The sequence below is a fragment of the Cavia porcellus genome, unplaced genomic scaffold (assembly GCF_034190915.1).
Source record: "Cavia porcellus strain 051 isolate PalLab524CR breed Dunkin Hartley unplaced genomic scaffold, mCavPor4.1 scaffold_16, whole genome shotgun sequence".
Taxonomy (NCBI): Eukaryota; Metazoa; Chordata; class Mammalia; order Rodentia; family Caviidae; genus Cavia; species Cavia porcellus.
The window spans coordinates 9314022-9338285 of record NW_026947499.1 but is presented as its reverse complement, the minus strand read 5'-3'; the positions used below and the strand labels follow the sequence as shown (position 1 = coordinate 9338285).

Genomic DNA, 24264 nt, shown 5'->3' with positions numbered 1-24264 from the left:
CAACAGTAAGCATGGAAAGGAACTTGGTGGTTGGTGATGATCTACAAGCTCAACCAACAGAAATGAACTAAGTTAAACCCGGCAGGGGCCAGCCCGCCCTTCCCCACTTGCAGGTGGCAAGGACAGCAAAGGTGCGCTCTTGTAGATGGAAGGGGATCAAAGGGAGTTCTTGTCCATCGGTGGAACTGCTACAGTCCACACTGGCACCTGGGACTTGGACTTTTGTTACTTGACATTAGGTTTCTTGTCCGCAACTCTGTCACTACACCCTGCCAATCTGCCTCATTTCTGCAACTCTAAATTGTGGTTTTATCTCATGGGCGGGAAACTTTCCAGGGCGGGAAACTGAGGCTAGGCTCAGGAACTGGCACTCCAGGTCCTTCCCTTCCCTGGTCCCAGTGGGCAGCTCAGACGGGCTCTTCCATAGCCACTGGCCTCATCGCAGTGCAGGTCATCAGGGCAGGAGGGAGCTGGCCTCCCACCCTCCACGCTGTGACTTTGGTCAACTTTCCAAGCCTCAGTTTCCCCACGCCTGCAAAGCTCGGGCTCCTCTGTCCCCTGCCATCATTAACGAATGGGGAATAGGGGTGCTGAGGAGAATTCTGAGGCTGCAAAACAGATCTTTAGGGAAAAGGGCTTGGATCAATCCCCAAAATTGGGCAAAATATTTTCCCTGTCTTCCCTGGGCATCTTGGCACCCCTAGAGGCATAAAACCAGGGCTCCACGAACCCTCACAGGAAGAGGAAGCATCCTTCTGGTGGAGAGAAAGATGGAACAGGGCCCCCCGGACAGTAGGACACAGCCAGCGTGGTGAGGGCAGACAGAGGGACGCGTGTGGGGCGCACAGTCGGACACCAGCACCATTGCCCGGTGCGGGCTCTCCGCAGTCCTGGGCTGCCCTACTCACCCTGGGAGGCGCTGGGCTGCTGGCCTGCGGCCTGGCCGAGCTGGTCTGAGAGCCACAGCTGCATGCGGATGAAGGGCTCCCGCCCCTTCTGTGTCAGCTTGCTCCATGGCTTCGGCCGGGACAGCATGTCGCTCACACTGCCCTGCGACAGGCCCAGCACCTGGGACAGCAGGGCAGGAAGCAGGCCCCTGAGCCTTGGCTTTCCTGGCACCCCAGGAGTCTGCCACATGCTGCACTGCGTCTCCAGCCCAGGACCTGCCCCATACCTCACAGCCCCTCTGGGCCTCCTTCAGGAAGTCCTCCCGCCTCCCTCTTGGGTCCCTTCTCCCTCCTCTGAGCTTCCTGATGCTTTGTCTGTTCCTCTGCTACGGGCAACAGTGACCCTTAAAATTAATAGTAGCTGAGAGCTGGGTCCAATGTGGCACAACCCTGGAATCCCTGCGTTCTGAGAGGCTGAGGCAGGAGGATCACGAGTTCAAGCCTGAACAGTGCAGCGCACCGACCTGGCAGAACCCACCGAAGACCCTCGGTGGGAGCCCTGAGGCTTCTGTGGCTGTGTGCTGGGGTGGGGGCCCGGAGGGTGCGGAGGCGAGAGGGGTACGGTCCCACCCCTCACCTTCTCGCCGAAGATGCGCTGGCAGATGCCGTTCTTGGCCAGCTTCTCCTTGACCTGGCGCGTGAGCTCCAGCGTGTCCACCTCGCGGTACATGTACAGCTCGTACTGCTCGGGCGTGAGCGGCGGCACGGTGGGCTTGAGCGCGCGCGGCACGTAGGCCGGGTAGTAGGCCAGCCGCCCGCCGCCCGCCTCGGCGCCCTCCGCCTTGAGCTCGCCGGCCCGGGGCGCCTCGTCCTCGGCCGCTGCCTCGTCCTCCAGCGGCCCGGGGGCCTCGTCGGCGCGGGGCCAGGCGCGCCCGTTGGGCTGGCCGGAGTAGCTGGAGGAGGAGGAGGACAGCGAGGGCGACACGGAGGCGTAGGGGCGGCCGAGCAGGCCGCGGTCCGAGGCCCAGTGGTGGTCGAAGTAGCCGGCGTCGCCGATCTCGGACTTGACCTTGCGGATGATGCTCTGCACGAAGGCGGCGGGGGACAGCACGGTGAGCGGCGTCTGCGTGGCGCTGCTGCTGGTGGCCCCGCCGCCTGCGCCGTCCTCCTGCTTGACGAAGGCCGGGGCCCCGTTCTGGCTCCCGGCCGCCAGCGACGGCCGCTGCTCGGGGGGCGAGGGGGGCACGGAGCGGCCTCGGGGCCCGGTCTCCATCTCCAGCAGGGCCTGCTGCTGGGCCTGCATCTCGCGGCGCGCCTGCTCCAGGATGTTCTTGATGGCGTCCTCCGAGGTGCTGGCTGCCGCCGTGCCGCCGTTGGCCACGCTCAAGGGCGCCGCGGAATTCTTGGGCTCGCCTGTGTGGGATGGCAGGGTGGAGGGGGCCCCGTCAGGCAAGGAGGTTCCTGGCGTCAGTGTTCAGGCCAGCAGGATGTGGAGGCAACTTCTGGCCACCAACTGGGGATTGCCCAGCACGGCGATGCACGCCTGTAACTCCAGCACTCAGCGAGGCCGAGGCAGGTGGATCACCAGAGCTGAAGCCCAGCCTGAACTGCTTAGCAGACCCTACCTCAAAATAAATCCAAAGCAAGCACAAAATTGGGGATTAAGTAAATTATGGCTCCTGTGTGTCCTTTACAGATGCTGTGATGTAACTATGCAAATGTGCAAAGACAAGAAATACTGCAGTAACAGATTCTCCTACACTTTTATACAAAAAGTGAAGCAAAATAACGGTACAAATCCAATGCCCATGGGTAGAAGAAAAGATAATAAATGATGGCCAGTTTGTGGAATACTATACAGCGGGGAAAAGAGAACCAATCTGTAAAACCACCCCTGCGCCACACTGAAAATGACACATGGTCACGATGAGCATGTCTTCTAGAAAGTGCCAAAAAAGCAAAATAAACAATGTGTGATTTAATCAACAATTTTTTTTAAATAAATGGAAAACACAATGGAGCAATGAAAACATTTTAGAATGAAGGTATTTTTGGGAGAGCAGGCAGGGTTGGCTAAGCTAGAGTTTTTTCTAAAAGCTCAGGAGTTTTACAAATCTTGGGTTGGGCTGTAGGCTCTCAGCGTTCATTCTGTTATACAAATGAATGAAAGAAAAACGAACGGGCTGAGGATTTAGCTCAACGGCAGTCATCAGTTCGATCCCCGGTACCGATAAAAAGGAAAAAGACACACACACACACACACACACACACACACACACACACACAAAGAAGAAGAAGAAAAATGAACGTATAAACACACAACAGAGGAAGGATGTGCAGAGAGCTACCACAGCAGTGTCACCAACTAAGGACAGATGAATCTGTGCCTGAGAAAAGACAACCACGTGGACAACCCTAAGGCAGCTTGTCCTCCTGGGTCCCACAATCCGGGATCCAGCAATGGAACATTATTTAGTTATAAAAGGGAACACAGCAGCACTGATCTACGCTATGACCTAGAAACCCTGAGAACAAGGCACTAAGTAAGAACAGCCAACACACAAGGACCCTGATCCAAGATCTCACTTCCAGGCAGGTGTTCCAACACACAAAAGCGAGATGTAGATTAGGGGCTGCCAGGGACTAGGGAGGGGGAATGGGAAGTACCCACAGGGTCGGGGTGTCTTTTTGGGGTGAGAGAGTTCTGTAGTTAAGAAGTGATGATTGCATAATATCATACTGTATTCAGTGTCACTGAATTGCATCTTTAATTTTTTGTCTCTGGTTTTGAAACAGGGTCTTGCCATGTAGTTCAGGCTGGTCTTGAATTCGTGGTGACCCTCCTGCCTCAGCCTCTCAAGTGCTGGGACTGCAAGTGTGCCCCACCACAGCTGGATATAAAATTGTTAACGCTTGCCAGGCACAGTGGCACATGCACTTGGAAGGCTGTGGTGGGAGGAGTTTGAGTCTCACCTGGGAAAGTCATGAGCCCTTGTCTCAAAAAGAAAAAGTATAAAAGAGTAGAGATGTACGTTGATGGTAGGGTAACTCTGGATTTGATCTCTGTTCACACACACACACAGAGTTAACAATTTTGAAATCAATTCTCCTTTATTTTCTGATGTTGAGACAAGGTCCTGCTAAGTCACCAAGTTGTACACTCAAACTTATAACTGACCCTCCTGCCTCAGCTTTTCAGAGTGCTGAGATTGTCAGTATGCCACTAGGCCTGACTTACCTTAATTTTCTATAAGTTCAATTTAAAAAGGCCACATATGCTTACTGTGGTGAACAGGGACACATACACACACACACTGCAAAGAAAGCATGAGAAGGGTGGGATGAGACTCCCTAATCATCTTCTTCCCAAGGCAACTACCTAAAATATCTGAATGGTTTTCTTCAGGTGTGGTTCACATACCACATGCATCATATGATCGTACTTATATGGGGAAAGGGCTTGGTTTGTGCCTAATGAGAACCAACACGAGTGATTTATCCTATCATTTTAATTTTTTTTTTAAAAACAGTTTCATTTTGATTCTTTGAGACAAGATCTTACTATGCAGGCAAGGCTGGCCTTTGATTTTCCTCTCAGCCTCCCAAAAGCTGGGGTTACAGGCATGCAATTTCTCCTGTCATTAAGAAGTTCATCCATCTCAGCCTGGTGTGGTAGCAAATGTCTGTGGTTACAGCATTCTGGGAGGCTGAGGCAGGAGGCTCACAAATTTGAGCTCACTTTGGGCAATTTAATGCCTTAGCAAGAATCTGTCTCAAAAAACAAACAAACACTAAAAGCAACAGCAACAACAAAACCAGTGACTGGGGCTATAGCTCAGTGCATAGGCCCTAGGTTCAATCCCCAGTACTCAAAAAACCAAACCAAACCAAAAAACCTCACAAAGACAAAACAAAACACACAACACAACCCTTCCACGTTTACTGACTGCATATGCAGTCAGAGGAGGTATTATCTGTGTTATATAATGCTGAAAGTGTAAGTTGTTTCTAGTGTGTGTCACTGTTTTTTGTTGTTGTTGATTTGATTTTTTAGACAGGTCTTGCCATGTAGTTCAGGCTGGCCTTGGATTATGTAGCCCAGACCAGTCTATCCAGAGTAAGCTGCAATCCTCCTGCCTCCGCCTCCTAAATGGTTGAATTACAGGTGTGACCACGGTGCCCTGCAAATCTGTCACTGTTGTAAACAGGAAGAGGGCGGGTCCTAGGGGAACATCTGTGATCCTCGGAGCAAGTGGCTGGGAAATCAGGACACTTGCTCCAAGCAGCCACCAGGGGGCAGTAGACACTGCAAAACCCAGTGCCCAGCTTCCCGGCTGAGGTCTACTTTGCGCTGCGCTATGCTGTGCAGGTTAAACTGGTCCCTGGCTGTAACAAGCCCCAGACAGGGTAAGGGACAGCCCCCCCCCCCAACAGAGTTGCTGGAGACTGCAGTTGTAACGAGAGAGGCAGTAAGGAGAACATGGGCTGGACCAATCTTAGTGGTGCACCTGCCGGGTGACAACTCCCGCTTGCCAGGCATAATCTCACTTCAGAAAGCAGCAGTACTAACGCTGCCCCATGTTGAGGATGAGGAGATGCAGGTAGAGAGAGGTAAGTAACTTGTCCACGGTCACATGACTAATACAGGGCCAGCGTTTGTGGTCAATCTGACTTCACAGCACCAAGCATTATGGATCATTATGGGAGGACCAAGAAGGGGCAGCATTCGGTCCACCTGGACAGGGACAGGGGCTTCCTGGAGGAGGTGACACCTGGGTTAAGGTAAAGGTTTCCGGGTGAGGATGGCATCAGAGACACAGGGAACCGCACAGGCGCCCAGGGCTGGTGTGACGCACTATAGGCTTTCACGTCAGAGCCTGGAGTGGTGCAGGAGTAGCAGCAGGGGGCCACGGAAGGGCTCTGTGACCATGTGTGTGACCTGGAGAGATCCCCTGGCCTCTCGAGGTTCTCAATGCGTGGAAGTCCCTGGGGTGGGTGGAAGCAGACGAGGAGGCTGCACTGGCCGAGGTCACACTCACCCCCTTTCTGCGACTCGATCTCCTTCTTGGCCTGTTCCAGGATGCTCTTGATAGCATCGTCTGAGCCTGTCTCCGGCGTGCGGATTCTTGGGGTGATGCTGCCTGGGGGAGGCAAGGAAGAGGGCATCTGTCGCAGGCCTGGCAGGGTGGTCTGTCCCATAGCTGGATGTGAGGGGCTCTGGTGCCAGGATGAGGGCCAGCCGCAGTGTGTGGTGGGGCTGTGGACTCTGTGCCTGTGCGGTGACTCGGGCCTGAGATAACACTCGTAAACAATGGTGGCAATGGTAGTGGTGGTGACGACTCCCTTTGCTGGCAGTTCTCAGGCAGGTACTACTGCTAGGTGCTGTGTTCAGTGCTTGGCACCCATTTCATCCTTAGGACCCCCAGGGGCTGTCACATGGGGAAACTGAGGCACAAGGAGGCAAAATCACCTGCCCCGGCTGGGTGGTGGTGGCAGCCACGAGGTCCAGGCAACACTCACCTCGCTGCCGCACCTGGATGGTCCGCAGGGCCAGCACGTTCTGTTCATCCGACAGGAACTGCTTCATCTTGATGAAGGGCTCCTTGCCCTTCACTGTGAGCTTGCGCCAGGGCTTGGGCCTGGCCAGAATCTCGCTGACTGAGCCCTGCGACAGCCCCAGCACGTAGTGGCCAAACACCCGCTGCCCGATGTTGTGCTTGAGCAGCTGCTCCTTCACCTGGAAGGCGATCTCCGCCGTGTCCAGCTGCTCCTCCTCTGCCCCGGCGGCCGCTGTGCTGCCCCCGACGCCATCTGCTTGCTCAGGGGGTCCGGGGGGCTCGGGGCCAGGTGCTGGGGTGGCGGGGGCTGCAGGGGGCTTGGTGCTGTAGAAGGCTGGCGGGAACACCAGCAGGCTGCCTGCCTCCCCCTTGAAGGCAGCCGGGGGCATCACGTGCTTGGGCAGCAGCGCATCCCCGGCCAGTCTCTCCCCTGAGGCCAGGCTGGGGAAGGGGGACAGCGAGAAAGTCCGTGGGCCATCAGGCCCAAGGCCGGAGGCCAGCAGGGGCTGCCCAGGGCTGGGGGACAGGGGGTCTTCAGGCCCCGGCGGAGGTGGGAGCTGCTGTGGGGAGGGGTAGGGTGGTTCGGCACCCAGCGAATCCTTGATGGAGTCGTCTTCTGATGGGTCCTCCTCTAGAATGCCAAGACAGACAGGCAAGGACAGAGAGGTGGACCGTGATGCAGGGACCAGGAAGGAAAGTAACCAGGAAGAAAGGGACACAAACAGAAAGGAGGTAATGTGAGAGAGGGGCAGAGATAAAGAGAGAGACAGAGATAGTAGGAGAGACAGAAGCGTGGGGGGGGGTGAGAGACAAAAGGAGACAGAGGAAGTGAAAGACAGAAGGACACACACGGGAGACAGCAGCTCAGAGAAAGAGCGGTAGAGGGGACAGAGACGGGGGGGGGGTATGGCGGTGGGTGTCCAGTGGCTGGAAGTGCCAGCAAGGACAGGCACCCCAAGTTCTCGAAACCCTCCCCCATCTCAGGGATGTGTGGCTGCGGGAGGTCCTCCCGCCATGGGTCTTTGCTCGTGAGCTGGGGCCCAGCAGTTAACCTGGGACAGGGAGTCCTGACTCCTCACTGCCTGACTGCGCATACTGCACCACTGGCACACAGCGGTGCTAATCAGTGGGCACCCCCTTGCCCTGCGGCTCTCCTGACTCATGGGAGGCGGTGGTCCTCGGTGCCAGGGACCCCCTACTGCCCGCACCCTGAGCTCATCCCCCCTCCCCTACCAGGGCTGGCCAGGAGGCTGGGCTTCTCCAGAAGGAACTTCTGCGTGGGGAAGAAGGCCTCCTTCGCCATGAGCAGGGAGTCCTCGGGCTTGGCCATGCCCTGAGGAGACAGGAAGCAGGGCTGAGGGGTCGTGGCTGGCAGGAGGTGGGGGGCACCCTGCCCTTGGGGACAGAGACAATGGCAGGGATGCTCACCTGGGGCAGGCCGCAGGTGCTGGAGGCCAGCTTCATGGCTTTAAGGATGCTGGGGAAAAAGTGGAGACCTGAAGTCAGGCAGGCCCCAGGCCTGAGGAGAGGCCTCACCAGAGGCACTGACCCCTAACCGCTCAGGCAGAGGGCAGCCCCCTGTATCCATCATGGATGGAAAACATTTGGAAAAAGAAAGCTTCCAAAAATTTCAACAAACAAAACTTGAATTTGCCTCGAGCTGTGCTGAGGACTGCATGAATCCCTGTGAAGAAGCTGGGGTGCAGACTTTGTATTAGGAGCCATAAGGAATCTGAAGGGGTTCCAGTCCCCAGGAGGATGTGTCCTGTAAGGGACTCTGGCATCTGAAGGTTCTGGCATCCTTGGTTGTCCTGGCTGTGGTGCCCCGTGGATACCAAGCACTGACCATGTGGCTGCCCCATGCAGTCATACACCTGGAGTCCAGGTTTGCTAACGCATGCCATGTCCCTGCAGGCAGCTGCATCTTGACTGACCCCATGGAACGTCAGTCCCTGGTTACCACACCTGTGACAAGAGAGCCACCTGGCATGACCCTGCCGACAGGTGTTGATGGGGGTAGACAGCATCCGAGCAGCCGCCAGGAGGTAGAGAGGGAGGGAGGGGGTCGGAGAGCCTGTACCTCAGCTCTGTCTTAATCTCCTCGTAGTCAGACTGGGCCTGGAGCTTTTCTTCCAGCTTCTGGAAGTGAAACCCAGAGTGTGGGGCTGGCCCTGGGCTTCAGGGCCGCCTCTCCACCTGGGGACCCGCCCGTCTCCTCCCCCAGGACCTGCCTCTATGGCCTCAGACTTGGCTGTGAGCTGCCGCTCCAGGTCGGCGATCTGGCTGGCCGAGGCCTCCTCCAGCTCCTGCAGTGAGTTGCGGAGGTGCTGTGCATCCTTCAGCAGCCGCAGGATCTCCCTGTCCTTGGAGGCCAGGGCCGCCTCCAGCCGAGGCCCTGAGCACAGTGCGAAGCCCACCTTCTCCTGAGGGCAGAGTGGGACTTTGAGGGGCTGTGCTGGCCGGCCTCCCCCAAATCCCAAGTAGAACGGAAGGTTGTGTATGTGGGTCTGGATGCTGGCACAGGCTGAGTTCACACTGACACTTCATCGAGCCTAAGTCACCTCTCAGGTATGCCTCGTGGCAATGGAAAACTTTGTTAATAAAGAGCCACCACAAAGGGAGGCAGAGAGCCAGACCTGGCCCTGAGTGCCTGCAGCAGAGGGAACATCTTGGACAAAAGTTCCAGGTGCAAGTTAGCCCAGGTCTCACCCCAGGTGACATTCCTGTTTGGGACCCTTAGGGCTAGACAAGTGACCTCGCTGCCACAGGCCACACCAAGGACGGTTCCTTCGTCTATTTGCTGATAACCCCCAACCCTGTGGCTTCTCCAAGCTTTATGGAATGGCCCCTTTGCCCCAGGTGAAGATGGAGAAGTTACTGTTAGAGGGACCTCAAGTCGGCCAGTCTCACACTCAGCTCCAAATACACTTATAAAGCACTAAAGCACACGCACACACATACACACACACATGCACACAAAACCCACCACTACCAACCTCAGTTTTCTTCCATGGAGATAAATGCCAATTAAAACAGGAAGCGGATGCCATTAATACATTAAATTAATTAGCATCGAGCGCCACTGTTGTGCTCGGAAAAGCTCACCTCCCAAACCAGCCCAGCTCCCCGCGGCTGATTAGCACAGCACTTGCTGGGCTCCAAGGGGGTTAATTAAGAGCCACTGGTAAATTCCTCTCTGAGGCATCCCCCGGAGCCCTGCCCACCCTCTGCTCTCACTCACAGCTCCTTCTGTGCGGCGCAGCCAGCCGGGTGCATGGACACACACCCGTCTGCGGAGACACAGACACGCTGACAGACGGACAAGGCGTGCATCCCTGGCTGCTCACACTCACAGGCACACGTGGAAATGCGCAGGCATCAAGAAGACACACGTGTTTTAGGTCAAAGAGGACATGTGGTCTCATGAGAAGATGATCAAAGGTGCCAAGCATGGACTAGGAGCAGGGCACCATTTGGGGAGCTCCACAGTGGTCCTCTGGTAACCCCAGAAGCAGATGGTATCTGCATGGATAAGGAAGCTGAGGCACACTCCAATAAAGGATGGTCACACGTCCAAAAGTGGTAAGCACACACGCACACGATTACACACGTTCACACCCACACCCACGCACACATACGCACTCCAATCCACAAAGAGACACATGGAGGCCTGAGCCTGGATTCGGGCAGGATGAAGAAGGCTTCCCAGGTGGAGACTGCAGATCACTCTGCGGGAGGGATTGTGAGGCTCAGCCTCAGTGTACAGTGATCCGGAAAGGAAGGCTGCCTGGTTTACACAGGGAACCCCAGGCTCTCTGGAGCAGCGATGGAGACCATTAACAACAGCAGAGGGGTTCAATGCGGTGCCTTTGACCAAAGTCCTTTGTCAAAAAAGGAAAGCAGGGCTGGATATGGTGGCACACACCTAAAATCCCTGCACTAGGGAGATTGAGGCAGGAGGATCACTGTGAGTTCAAGGCCAGTCTGGACTACACAGGGAGAACCTGTATCAAAAATCGAAATGATAGCAGGACCCCAAAGGGCCAAATCATCAGGAGGAACACTCAGATCTCAGGACTGATGACTGAGGTTTTTCTGCACAGCGTGTGATTGGGGTGGAAGACCCTGCTGGAGTCATTCTGCAGGTTTTGGGGACCTAGGGCTGAGCAGTGGTGAGAAACTTCACACTATGATATGCAGGCTGGGAACCAGCCTGGCCTCTGGGTTCTGGGCAATCAAGCTGTGCAAGGCCCCGGCCCACTAGCGCCATCTCGTGGCAGCCACCAGGACGGCTCCGCCACACTGCCCCGCCTTCCTGCGGCGACCAGAATGACCTCTGGTCTGAGAGATCCCGGCGGTTTCGGGCCGGTAGGGCTGAGGCAAAACTCCCAAGGAAGATACTAGACTTCCGGTTAAACAGGGGCTTATGGAAGCTGGAGCCTCAACAACTACAGGTCACCGTGTTCCGACCCTGGCATCTAGGTGCTCGCGACTGCAGAGATACACACAACCAACCCTAAAACTATAAAACGTCTCTACCGGAAACATGTCCTTCCTGGGTCCCATCCTTACCCCGCTGGGTGCCTGCGGGGAGCAGCAGGCCAGGCGGATGGAGCTGTTGACCGAGGCGAGCTGCTCCCGGAGACTCTCCACTTCCCGCTGGGCGGCCTCTGCGCGCTGGGAGGAGAAGGGGTGCACAGAAGGGGTGAGGGGGCTGCGGCCCTATTTCAGGACATCTGCCCCAGACTTGGCCCCGCCAAGACCTGTCCCAGCACTCAGCTCACTCCTGAGCCCAGGGGACAGGGGACAGGGCACCCCGAGAGGAGCCAGAACGTTTGCCCCTCCCCTCTGCCGCGGGCAGGAAGGAGGGGCTATGGAGTGAGGGGTGGCAAGTTTTCGGCCATCTCCAGGATTCTGGTTGCTACGCTGTAACTTGAGCCCTGGCTGGGCAACGTTTTGGGGCTCCAGACACAGTACGGGATGTCTGCACAAGTGCTTCCCAGCTCACCAGCTGCAGGAGGACCCTGAGCACGTCACTCCCATCCCAATCTGTTTCCCTGTTGTGAAACTGAGGCAATGAATGTCAAAAGGGTCCTGAGCAGTAAAAACCAGAACACAGCTAGGCATGGTTGCACACACCTGTAATCCTGGCTACTCAGGAGGCTGAGGCAAGAGGATCACCAAATTAGAGAGCAATTTGGGCAATTTAGTGAGACCCTATCTCAAAACAAACAAAACTGAAAAGGGAAAGGGATACAGCTCAGTAGTACAGTGCTCCTGAGTCGATCCTTGCTACAAAAAAAAAGAGGCTAGTTTTATTTCAAAATTTTCTAGCTGAGCATGGTGGCGCACACCTGTAATCCCAGCACTTAGGAGGCTGAGGCAGGAGGATTGCCAAGACTTCGAAGACAACCTGGGCTACACAGTGAGGTCAAAGCCAGCATGAACTACACAATGAGACTGTCTCAAAACAAAATAAACAGAAAAAATTTTTAAAATTTGGAAGGAATCACCCAAGTGTTAATGTAGCCTGTGGCTTAGGAGAGAAGTCTGAAGTCAAATCCTCACAACTGCCTGGTTATGCAACCTTGGGTTAAGAGACTTTCTCTAGCCTCAGTTTCCCTATTTGTAACAGGGATTGTAAAAACAGCTATTTTCTGGGGTTGTTTTGCAGATTAAGTGGTTTAGGTAAAATACATGTAACACAAATGGGTCTATAATTGGCTTACTTTACTAGTATCGTCAGGATACATTACTTAATCCATCACTTGAAAAATCACAAAGGCATGGTTAAAATGTTTTCTGTGGTGCTGGAGATGGGACCTAGGCCTTATGTAGGGCAGGTGCTCTACGCTGAATTACAGGTGGTGCAGGAGGGCATGGTGATCATGCTGAACAGCGTCCTGCCCTTGACCATCAGACTCTGAGGCCCACTGTGTGCACATAGGCACCCACTCACGCCATGTTTTCCATTTCAACTGTTTAATTTGTTACTGACCCACCCCCTGCCTTTTTCTAGAAATGGTTCAAATCAGTTTTGTTTTGGGAAGAATTTTAGGGTGTGTGGGGCTGTGGAGAAAAGGTTTTTATTTTTTTGGTTTATTTATTTTTTTGTCTTTTTGAGATAGGGTCTTGCTATGCAGTTCAGGCGGCCTTGAGCTCACTTTGTAGCCCAGGCTGGTCTCAAACTTGCCATGATCCTTCTGCCTCAGCCTCCCGAGTGCTGGGATTATAGACGTGTACAACCATGCCCTACTAAAGAGAAAAGGTTTTTATGTTAGGTTTTGTTTTTTTGGTTAGGATTTTCTGAGCAAATGTGAATATAACAGGATCTGGACTAAAAGAAAAAAATGGGGCAGGGGATATAGCTGTGAGGTGGAACACTTGTCCTGGTGTCCACAAGGGCCTGCAGTCTATATGTGCCACTGGAGGGAGAAGCAGAGGACGGAGGAAGAGGAGGAGGAGGAGGAAGAGGAAGAGGAGGAGGAAGAGGAGGAGAAGGAGGAGGAGGAGGAGGAGAAAGAAAAGCAACAACGAGGCTGGACCCGAGCTCTAGGCTGATGAGCCAGCGAGGGCTGCAGGGTGCTGTCCCTTCCTGGAGGCGCAGGTCTACATTCCAAGAGCGGAGGAGGCCAGGTCTGAAGACACCCACATCCCATGGCTTGTGAGCTGGGGTTTAAAGCTGGAGTCTCATCTTCCGTGGAGAGATGTATCTACAGCCCAAGGCTAGAACTCAGGGTCCCTGCCCCCCCATGCCCCATGATAGCTGGGAGAAAGATTCTTTCCCGCATTCTGCCAGAAGATGTCTCTCCAATGTAATGTCCAGATTTGTATGTGGAGGTGTTCGCCGAGGGTATCCTCCAGTATACCTCGGATGACACTGGCTCCTCATTTGGTCATCCCAGGGATGCCAGCTGGGAAAACTGGCATGGTGACTATTTTGTCGTGATACTGGGGTTCCTCTGTGTCCACAATCCTTGTGGTCATACTTGGACAATAACCACAGGTACTGAAAACCTAACATGGTGACATTTATTTTCTTCTCTGAGCATATCTATGAGTAGGTTTTTAATTTTATATTTAGAATAAAGAGCCAGTGAGGGCCACATGCCTGTAATCCCAGTACCTGGGAGGCTGAGGCAGGAGGATTGCTATGAGCTTCAGGCCAACCTGGGCCACATAGAGAGTTCAAGGCCTGCCTGAACTACACAGTAAGACCTTGTTTCAGAAATAAAAAAGACAAAGCACAAGATCCTGAGTTCAATTTCTGGTACAAAAAAAAAAAAAAAAGAAGGAAAGAAACAAAGAAAGAAAGAAAAGAAGAAAGGAAGAATATTAAAACTGCCTCTTATTCAAGCTACTCTAAATTTTATTTTATTTTTTGCTTTTGAGACAAGGTTTTGTTATATAGTTCAGGTTAGCCCTGAACTCATGATGTGGCCCAGGCTGGCCTTGAACTTGGGGCAATCTTTCTGCCTCAGCCTCCTGACTGCTGGGTTTACAGGTGTGCACAAGCATACCTGGCTGTAAGATCTTTTTAAGAAGCCTACCTGGTAGGCAAGAATGTGCAAGTCTGAGGACAAGTGATCCCGGTACAGTCCTTGAGCAATGGGCCTTCTAACACGCACTGAAGGGGAAGTGGGCATAGCCCCACGCAGAGCAGTCCGGCACGCGTGCCAGATCACAGATGCAGACCCTTGCGCAGCAGTTCCGCTTTGAGGATTCGCTCTGCACATTAGCTTGCACTTGTGTGAAATGCTACCTGTGCGAGGCTATTTGTGGAAGTACTGACTGTGAACCCGAGAGGAGTTCTGACTGTGACAGGGGAAGCCTGGAATATCTATTGCACATGTACATTAGCAGGAGACTGCGCCACCAGTGGGCAGTAAATTACACTGCTGCTTATTCATATAAATAAAATTTTATTGGCACCTGTTTCTGCTTGTTCATTTACATGTGGGCTATGCTTTCTTTTCTCTTTTTTCTTTTTTTGAGACAGGGTGTTCCTCTGTAGTTTGGGCCAGCCTTGGACTCACTACTTAGTCCAGGCTGACCTTCAACATGCAGCAAACCTCCTGTTTCAGCCTCCCAAGTGCTGGGATTTCAAGCATGTACCACCATGCCCAGCTTACCTTTTTTATTTGGTAGATGTGGCCTATGTTTTCATACTGCAATGGCAAAGGTGACTGTGACAGTCACATGTGGATTGCAAAGTTGAAAATATTTACTCTCTAACATGCTACAGAAGGTTGCCATCCCCTGGCCTGGATGGCGGTACATCGACACGCTGGACACTGCATAGGTGCAGATCAGAGGGTGGGGCTGGGCCCTATGGGGCCTCAGATGGAGCTCCAGGAGACACACGGCAGAGGGGAGGTTCAGGGTGGCCTGTACAGCATTGCTTTAAGGAGGTTAAAGCCAGGCTTGGTGACACACTTGCGATCCCACAATTCCAGGAGGCTGGGCCAGGAGAACTGCAAGTTTTAGTGACTTAGTGAGGCCTTGTCTCAAATTAAAAAACGCAAAGGGCTGAGGATGCAGCTCAGTACGAAGGTCCTGGGTATGACCCTGTGAAACAAGCATGAAACAGGAAAACCGAAGGATGAGGAAAGGAGGAGGAGGAGGAGGAGGAGGAGAACAGGGAAGGGGAGAAGAGGAGGAGGATGAAGCGGAAAGGAGGGGGAAGAAAGGGAGGAGAAGAAGAAAAAGAGGCGGAAGAGGAGGAGAAAGAAGCTGAAATGGACCAGGTGTGGTGGCACAAGCCTGTAGTCCCGGCACTCAGGAAGCTGAGGGAGGAGGGTCGTCCTGAGTTTGAAGCCAGCCTGGGCTACCGAGTGAGACCCTGTCCCAAAAAACCCAAACCTGGCTGGGCATATAACTCAGTGGTACAGTGCTTGCCTAGCACCTGTGAGGTTCTGGGTTCAATCCCTAGCACCACAAATAAACAAATAAAGATAAAAGATAATTTTCACTATCAATAATAGTGATAAAACAACACAGTGATAAAATAATATAGTGATAATGATTATTAAAAAACTAAACCAAAACAGAACAAAAGTGAGAGACTAAAATGGGCCTGGGCACGGGTTGCCACTGGAGAGAGAACCCTGAAAGTAAAGAGGTTGCTGCAAGGTGGGAACTAGAGGCTTGGGCTTCCTAATGTCCCTGTGGGTCTTGAGTTTGGAAATATGTAAATGAGTTAGTTATTTTAGAAACTGAGCTAAAATGCATTCAACTTGTAGAAATTGGGACCCATGTCATGGTGATTTCAAAACATACAGGTGCAAAGCCCGGGGCACCACTGTGGGTGTTGCCACGGCCACTCGGGCTGCCCTTCTTTGGACTTCCTGCCCCTCCTAAGGGACACTGCTCCTGTGGGCAGCAGCGATGGGTTCCAGGGGCCTTGGCACTAGCTCAGCCCAGGGGCCCAGTGGCACACAGTGCCCTGAGAGCATCTTCTGGTAGCTTCCTGTGGGGATCAGGACTTGGAACCAATCTTCCCCTCCAAGGCTTCTCTGCAGCTTCCCCTGCCTCAAAAGCTCCTCCTCCAAGAGGCCCCCAGGAAAGTGGCAGATGCCTCGTCCCAGTGTCAGCCTGCACACCAGGCAAGTGCACCCCACCTGAGACTCTGGTGGTTGCACTTGGCCACACACCCAGCTGCTGGCATTGCGGGGAACTGAGGACAGATGTGGGGGGCACATGAGACTCCAAACTGGATCTGAACAGCCACAGCTGCTTCCTTTCAAAACCTGTCCAGGCTCTGCCCATCACTTGGCAATGTCTGAAGCCTGGGGAGGCAGGGACTTGGGACCAGGCTGGGTCTTGGGGACAGGGATCTGGAGAGGGCTGAGGGTGTACATGGTGCTCACTCTGGCTGGGATGGAGCAGGAAGGCAGGGGCAGGGCAGCGTCTGGGGCAACTTCTGCCACTGGCCCAGCCTCTTCCTCTAGGCTAGAGATACCAGGGCGGTCACAGCTCAGCCTAGGAACTTGCCCTAGTGGGCTGGGATCTCAGGGTTTCTCCCTGACCCCAATTCCTGCCATCAAAAGCCCCCAGGGAAGCCACCTGCCCCAGGAAGGGCAGCTGGCTGCTCCTGTGGCATGGACAGCCTCCCTCTACAGTGGCTGGTTTATTCTGTGGGCCCCTCTGTGTCTCAGGACATCTTTCTGCCCCCTGCAGTCTGGGCCGTTTCAGTGTCTGTCTGCATTGTCCACCCCATGCAGTCCTGCCTGGGAGCTCACCCTGGGCTCTCCCAGCCTTCCCAGACACATGGCACACAGGTCCCCTTCCCTTGGCTGCCCGCCACCCCAACCCCATCGAAGGCCCCTCACCTGGTTAGCTTTCTCCAGGTTGGTCATGATCAAGCCGACTTCATCTGCCCTGAGACACAGAGGTGAGGCCCTGAGGGGAGCTTCCGGCAGCCACCAGGTCCCTGGCCTTGACACCCAGCCTCTGGCTGAACTTGAGCCTCACAATGGGGTGCTGAGGAGGCTGCCACGCTCCCACACCTTAGATACCCTGGCCTCCTGTCACCGCCAAGGCCTCTGCCCCCCTCCCCATACCTCCCTGGGGTCTCTGCGTCTAGAGAGCAGCCCAGCTCCCCTCTGGCCACCCCAGGAGCCACACATGCTCCATGCATGCTTGGGGGCTCTCTCGGCACAACAGTCTTCTGTGGTCCTCACTCCAAGAGCCACCTGATGAGTCCTCCCTGGATCAGGAGGGTGCCTCCTCCCTCTGTTCTCGGTACCCCGTGAGCCCCGGTTCTTCCCCATGCAGCATTTGCCATGTGCTGAGAGCAGCGGTGAGCATCCAGTAGGTGCTCACTCCTGTCCTGGAGGATGGGTTAATCCCTCTCAGTTAGTTACTGCTTGTCCCCGCTCAGCCTGAGGGCAGACTCGTATTCTAATCTTTCTCCCTGGGGCCCCAGCACAGCACTGGATAAACAGTAGGTGCTCACTGAATGTTTATGGAAGGAGTGGTATTTTGGAACCCGAAGAAAGGTAGCCCAGTGTAATTCATGGGACATTACTTGGCCCCGGGGGCAGGGGAGGGGGGGCTCCCTGCCCCAGTGGTTTGGAGACCCACATTGTTATTTATGGCTTGTGATGTGGGATGGGGCAGCAGAGGGGACAGCTGTGTACCTGTGGGGGTGGGGAGCAGAGCTGCTTAGTTAAATGGGGGTCTCAGGCAGAGATTCAGTGGGGGAAGAGTGGGGAACAGAGGGAGGAGGCGCCCCAGCAGGACGCTCACTTACTTGGATGCTGCCTCCTCATCGTATTTCCTCCGCAGCTCTATTAGCTCGGTCTGCGTGGCTTTTAACGCTGTAAGTAAGAAGCCAGATGAGGCCGCCACCCCATGGTGGGAATGGGCTGAGTCTCCCTGGAGGTGATTGTGGTGACAGGTTGTGGGGGTCCTACTCAGGAGGGTCTCAATAGTGGAGGGACCTGCGGTGCCTGGTAGACAGGGCAGGTGCATCTCTGAGTCTAAAAATCTCAGGGCCTCTGGGATGGGGCTGGGGATGCTGTCTGTCCCCTGGCCTGGCCGTCCATCCCCTGGCAGGGCTGTCACTTGCCCACCGAAGCTCTGACCTGGCAGGTGGAGGGGCAGGGCAGAATGACAAGGCCCACAGGCTCACAGTGTCCCGTGAATAAGCACCTTGCATAATCCCAGCTCTTTGAGCACTCTGGGAAAATCAGAGGATGGCCACATGGGGCCAATCAGATCCACACAGTGGTGCCCGCTGGTTCTGCCCAATGCTCTGACCTTGTCCTGCCCTGGGCCCCTGTTGGTACCTGACAGGCATCACGTGTGCTGCCCTATTTGGTCCCAGTGACATGGCCTCGAGATGGAGGCTGGGACTCTGCTGGGCAAGGTCCCCTTCTCTCCCCGCTCTTTATACCCTTCTTGTTCTAGAACCCCTGAACTTGGCAACCCACTGTGTCCACGTCCACATGAACCCCCACCCCCACCTGTGGGCCATGCACATACCTGAATGCAGCACCTTAATTTTCTCCTCTGCCTCCCCCAGTCTGGCTGCCAGAGTGATTTGTACTTCTTGGAGGCCCCTGCAGAGAGATGGGGGTGGACCTTGCCTGGGCCCTGGATCGGCCTCACCTGCCCCATGACTGCACCTGTCTTTAGGGGGCCCTGGCTATCCTGCTATCTGACCAGTTATGTGGCCCCATCATGGTAAGTAAGTCCCGTCAGGACTTGTGGAACCAAGAACTTACTCCAAAGCCTCGCCTCTCTGGGTCTCAGTTTCCTCACCTGTGAAATGGGGTTTCTGGCAGGCTCTGCCTCAGAGGGTGTCATGAACCGTGAGATGCTCTTTCCTCCATGTTAACTAGTTAACGTTTCTGTTCCAATCTCAGTTCCAAATAAATGGAATCGAGAGCCCAGAAATAAATCCACACAACTATGATTACTGATTTTTAACAAGGGCACGCCCTCTCCAGTCTGTGGCAGGGACTTGGACATTCAGCTGGCTCAGTAAGGCCGGAGCCTCTCAGCAGATAGAGGATGCTGGCAGGAAGGAAGGGGCACCTGGCACTGCCTGGCTCAGCTGTGATGGGGAAGTTCCTCTAATTCTGACTTCACCTCCTTCCCTCCCCTCCGCGCTCCTGCCTCATGACCTCTGCTGAGGCTGCGCGCTCTGCCTGCAATGCCCTACCTGGGGGCCACCCTCGCCTGGTCCCTCCCAACTCTGTCTGCAGCTGGCACTGTACCCTGTACCAGCCTTCTCCGCTTTGTGTTTCTTCACAGTGCCAATAATTCCTCAGCACATTATCTTCTTTATGCCTGTGTCTTCCTCACTAAGAAAAAGTGCTATTTGGTCACAGATGTGTCCCCAGTGCCTTGAACAGGCCCTGGTGCAGAATAGGTGGCTCCAGGACGGTGCAGGGTGATGGATGAGTGGATGAAAAGATAAATGCAGTGACCTATGAAACACCTGAGCCCCCGGAAGTGACTTCTCCTGCACTGTTAGGTGCCGACTATACCCTAACTCCTCAGGCCTGACTTACTCCATTATTTTGTTCATTTGTTTTTTGAGACAGGGCCTTAAACTCACTGTGTAGCCCAGGCTGGCCTTAAACTCACGGTAATGCTTCTGTCTCAGCCTCTCAAGTGCTGGGATTACAGACACGCTCCACCTCGCCTGGCTCATTTTGTTTCTGCAGCAGGCTGGGAGCGAAGGCCACGGGGCAGGTCAGTATTAGGGGTCTACACAGTGCCACCAGTTACTCAGCCACATGTGTGGGTGTCTCTGTGGAGCAGCCTTAACAGGTGCGACTACTGTCAACACTCGGCTGACTTTATGTGACGATCTCTGCTAGTGTGAAGGAACCTCAACCAATCAGCTGAAGGTCTCAGGAGCAAGCTGAAGAAAAAGAAAGCCGGCCTCCAGGGCTCAGCAGCTGTGTTTCCAGGCAGTGTCCATCTGATTTACCAATTTCAGATTTGCCAGTCTCCAGCCTATGACTGAGTTACTGAAGTCAGAACCTTATCCTTGCCAGGCAGGTCTCCCTGGCCCCTCAAAATACTTCATCCAAACTTTTTAAAAAAAATTCTACTGGTTCTGTTTCACTGAGGCGTTAGTATAATCATTATTAGCCTTGTCTCTATTTTCCAGATGGGGAAACTGAGGCTCAGAAGAATGATGTGAGTCCCCCAGGACCAGTCACTGAGCCCCTGTAGGGGGACTCACATCTGGGCCGGCTGGACTGCAAAGCCCTTACCAGGTCCCCCTTGCACCTGCAGCTGCAGGAGACCTGCCCCCTCTGGCTCCCGGCCAGGCCGGCAACAGTGGACCAGCCCTCCCTCCATCCTCACTTTTGTTTCTCGGCCTCATTTCTCTGCAGCAAGGTTTCGGTCAGGAGGGCTTTCCCGGCACCACCCGGGAGGCGGGTCCCCTCGGTCAGCGTGGGCCCTTCTTTCTGCTCTGCAGGGAGAAAAAGGAACACCCATTGCCAAGAGCAACATGACAGGCAGAGAAGTTTCTACAAACTAGAGCAGTCGATGGGTTAATATGGATTCCCAGAGCGGCAGGCATTAGTACCCACCAGCTGGCAGTTGGCACATGCATGGGTTGAGTTCCCACCATGCCAGCGCTGGACAGCACCCCTGGGAAATTCTTTGGCCCACTTGAGTCTCCTTGGCTTCATTTAAAAATTGTGATAAAATATACATAAAATCCTTTAAAAGTGACATTCAGTATATTTGTGATATTGTGTAATCATCACTGCTAATTCTAGACCATTGTTACTTCTTTATATCTACTAAGTCTTTCTTTCTTTCATTTTTATTTCTTTGAGACAGGGCCTCATTATGTAGCTCAGTCTGTCCTATTCACTATGTAGCTACTCTTGAACTCACAGTGGTTCCCCTGCCTCAGCTTCCCAAGTGCTGGGATTATAGACGTGTGCCACCACACCCAGCTTTTCTTCTGTTGTTCTGGAGATGGAACCCAGAGCCCTGCACATGCTAGGCAAGTGTTCTACCACTCAGCTACTTCCCCAGGCTTTTAAGAATTTTGAGGCAGGGTCTTGCCAAGCTGTCCAAGCTGGCCTTGAACTTATGATCCTCCTGTTTCAGCCTCCTGAATAGAGGAATTAAAAGTATGTACCACTGTCCCTGGCTTAAAGAACTGTTCATTTTCCCTTCCCTAGACCCTCTGACCACCAATCTGCTGTCTCTATGGACTTGCCTGTTCTAGACAGGGTCCTGTTGGGTCACTTCCTTTACTCAGCATGACCTTATGAGGAATGGCACCCAGGAGGGCCAGAACAGGGCCTGATGCAGCCCCACAACAATCAGCAATGGAGTGGTCACGAGGCCTTCCTTGTACTGCTCCCCACCTCAGCCCCCTCTGCATTATCCACCCAAGGTGAGTACCAGGTTGGATTTGTTCATCATTCTTTCAAAAATGTTTATTACTGTGTTGGGCACAGTGGCACACACCTGTAATCCCAGTTACTTGACAGGCTGAAGTAGGTGGATCACAAGTTCAAAGCCAGCCTGGGCAACTTTGCGAGATCCTGTCTCAAAATAAAACATAAAAAGTAGCTGGGGATGTGGCTCAGTGGTAGAGTGCTTGCCTGGCATGTGTAAGGTCCTGGGTCCCTAGTATCACTATGACCAAAAAAAAAAAACCCACCAAAAAACAACAATAAGTGTATATCTAAGTGCTATTTTTAGTTTTGCTATAGTTGCATGGCTGCTATAGAAAGAGCACTGTGATCCATGCAGTCCCCCTGTTTGGCAGGCCATTTTATGACATGCAGTGAGTATACTGTTATTACACCCCTGGCAGTGCAGGATGCAGCCGAGTGAGCTCCCTGGACATCTGGTTGCTGCAGTCTGCAAAGTCTGCAGCCAGCATCCTCTTGACTGGTTCTCTGGGTGCCAGGCATCTCTAGGACACACACCAAGGTGTAAATGTACTAGGTCCTGGGTGGGCCCACCTGCAGCCTTACTGGAGAGGGATTTCCAAGGCACAAACAGGTGGCAGCTGCGTAGAGTCCTGTTACTCCATGACCTTGGTGACCCATGGATAGCACTGTCGACTCATTAACCAGTGGCTGTGACTGGGTGAGGACCTGCCCTGGTCACATTGTGCAGGTCACTGACAAGGTCTCCATTTCTCCCTATGTCACATTGTAGGAGAAATGTCTGTGTGTGCTTTTTAGCCACTTCCTGTTGGTGGGACCAGGAACTTCCTCATTGCACGAGACAGGGGAGAGCTGGGCATGCCTGGCTCAGCCCTGGGGTCTGCCTCCTCTGCAGCAATCCCCTCAGGCCTGGTCCATCCTTTCAGTGGTGGGAACAGCCCTGGGTGACATCCTTTCTGAGGGCAGCTCTGTGGTCTCACTCTCACCCCTGGCTGCCTTTGTGACTGGCTGGTGTGGCATCTGGGGGCCATTGTGAGAGCCTCGCATAGGTGTCTGTCCAGTCCTACTCTGTGAGGATTAAGGTCTGACTTCTGTCACTGGCCACCTAGAGTCTGCTTCTTGGTGAGTCCTGAACTCCAAGGCTTAAAAGCACAACCGCATATTCCCCATTTAGAACCAGACTGGGTCTCCAGGCTTCTGAATGTATACAACCCTAAACTCTGGGTCTAGATCCTTAGAGGCTCAAAGGCGAATGAGACACTGTATAGAATCTGTCATTGGCTCAGAAAGTCTTAAGGCTCCAATTCATTTCCCCTTGTCTCTGTGTTTTCTCTTGCTGCCCCTCATCTGAACACACAGGTGACCTACATTTCCCGCCTCCTTTGCAGCTGGGTGTGGCTGCAGGCTTGGTTTTAGCCAACAGGGTGGAGATGGAAGGGACTCCTTAGTGTCCAGGCTTGAGCTCCACACACTTGGCAGTGACCTCCACATTCTTCCTCTGTCTGTTGATACATTCAACATTCATGGTGACTAGATTCATGGCGACTAGATGTTACATGTAGAAGGCACAGGATCTCCACAACCTGGGTCCCTGAGTGACACAGTGTGGAGCATTTTCTGCAATCTGCCCCACCTTCAGTAGCCTCAGCTGCAGTGGTGCCCAACCTGTCTGTCGCCTAAAGTAATAAAGCTTGGCTCCCTGCTCCTCTCTGCTGCTGCCCTCACGGGTGGCTCAGTTTGAAGTTCTGCAGCCTTGGGCTTTGTTGAAGGTACCTCATGAAAGTCTGGGATGCCCTGTCAGGGTCTTATCTGTTACCTTTGGGGCCGAGGAGCTCGGGGTGCCTTTTCCACGAGGCGTGGACGTCTCGCCGGGACTGTCCACTGGAGTCAAGGCTGGGGGGCTGCAGTCTGTCGTCTAGGCTGCGCGCCACCTCAAATGCAGGCACAGGGTCTGCAGAGAAGGAGAAAGTTGGAAGGATAGGGTGTCCATGTGAGGGCTCAGGCCGTAGGGCCTGCCGCCATTTGCAAGGGCCACCTGCAGTCACCAACGGCTTAGGGAGAGCATGGACTTTCTGCCCCACAAGCGCAGCACTCTCTGGCCCACCTGGGGCACGTGCCTGCGTGAGGGTGAGTGCACGAGGGTGAGTTGCTGCACGACAGTGGCATCATAGCTGCATTTTCTGGACCTGGAAATGTCATCACCTGAGCTGCTGCATGACAGTGGCATCATAGCTGCATTTTCTGGACCTGGAAATGTCATCTGTGGTGGCCATGGGACTGTGCCTGCAGACCTCTAACCATCCTGAGCTGCTGCACCCTGAAACCATCTCTGAGGCTGCGCCTCCCCCGGGCCTCCCTAGATAATGCCCAAGTGCCACAGGGAAACCAAGGCAGGACCGTTCTGCGGGCCATCTCCAGCTCAAGGCCTCCCTGCAGCTGGTACGAGTCAGCCCCTGCCTCTCTGTCCCTGGGGTCAAACACGCCATGTGGTCTGTGGCTCTTCCCATCTCTCCTGGCTTCCTCCCTCCCTCCCTCCCTCCCAGGGGACCGAGATGACACAGTTCTTTGGGATCTGCACTGTCGCTGTTGATTAAATAGCTGCTTTCCTGGAAGCAAAAGCCTTACCTCGATTTGAGGCATTAAGATATCCCCCTTGGCAATAGGTTAAGAAGACATGGCTCGCCTCTGCAGCATTTCTTCTTCCACTTTGAGCTCTGCCCCAGGGTGTCCCCAGGACATCCCCAACTCCCCACCTGGGGCAGGTACATGTGTCCCCTGGATGATTCCTGAGCTCAGACCACAAAGGCAGTTGCAGGAGCAGTTCCCATGGTCTTCACCGTGTTCTCTGGGGGCTGGCTCGGACTCAAGCTGTTTTCATGGATGAGGAAACTGAAGCTCGAAGAAGCCGGTGCTGTGGATGTGACGGCAACC

At 54.0% G+C, this 24264-nt stretch overlaps 1 protein-coding gene across 11 annotated transcripts in view; it reads right to left on the bottom strand.

Moving 5' to 3' along the window:
• Positions 1–24264, bottom strand: part of Cux2 (cut like homeobox 2) — a 232764-nt gene that overhangs the window by 9587 nt on the left and 198913 nt on the right. For 9 of the 11 annotated variants that reach the window (XM_063225614.1, XM_063225615.1, XM_063225617.1 and 6 more), the window contains 14 exons: positions 23150–23284; positions 20276–20384; positions 18434–18510; positions 17700–17766; positions 16777–16825; positions 11018–11122; positions 8677–8868; positions 8526–8584; positions 7874–7922; positions 7679–7799; positions 6408–7076; positions 5927–6028; positions 1525–2300; positions 909–1068 (listed from right to left, as the gene is read on the bottom strand). In XM_063225614.1, the coding sequence (XP_063081684.1) occupies positions 909–1068; positions 1525–2300; positions 5927–6028; positions 6408–7076; positions 7679–7799; positions 7874–7922; positions 8526–8584; positions 8677–8868; positions 11018–11122; positions 16777–16825; positions 17700–17766; positions 18434–18510; positions 20276–20384; positions 23150–23284 (2670 nt within the window). Of the gene's footprint in view, positions 1–908; positions 1069–1524; positions 2301–5926; positions 6029–6407; positions 7077–7678; positions 7800–7873; positions 7923–8525; positions 8585–8676; positions 8869–11017; positions 11123–16776; positions 16826–17699; positions 17767–18237; positions 18313–18433; positions 18511–20275; positions 20385–23149; positions 23285–24264 lie in introns of those variants that run through there. The other 2 variants (XM_063225616.1, XM_063225625.1) reach the window with 2 other exon arrangements.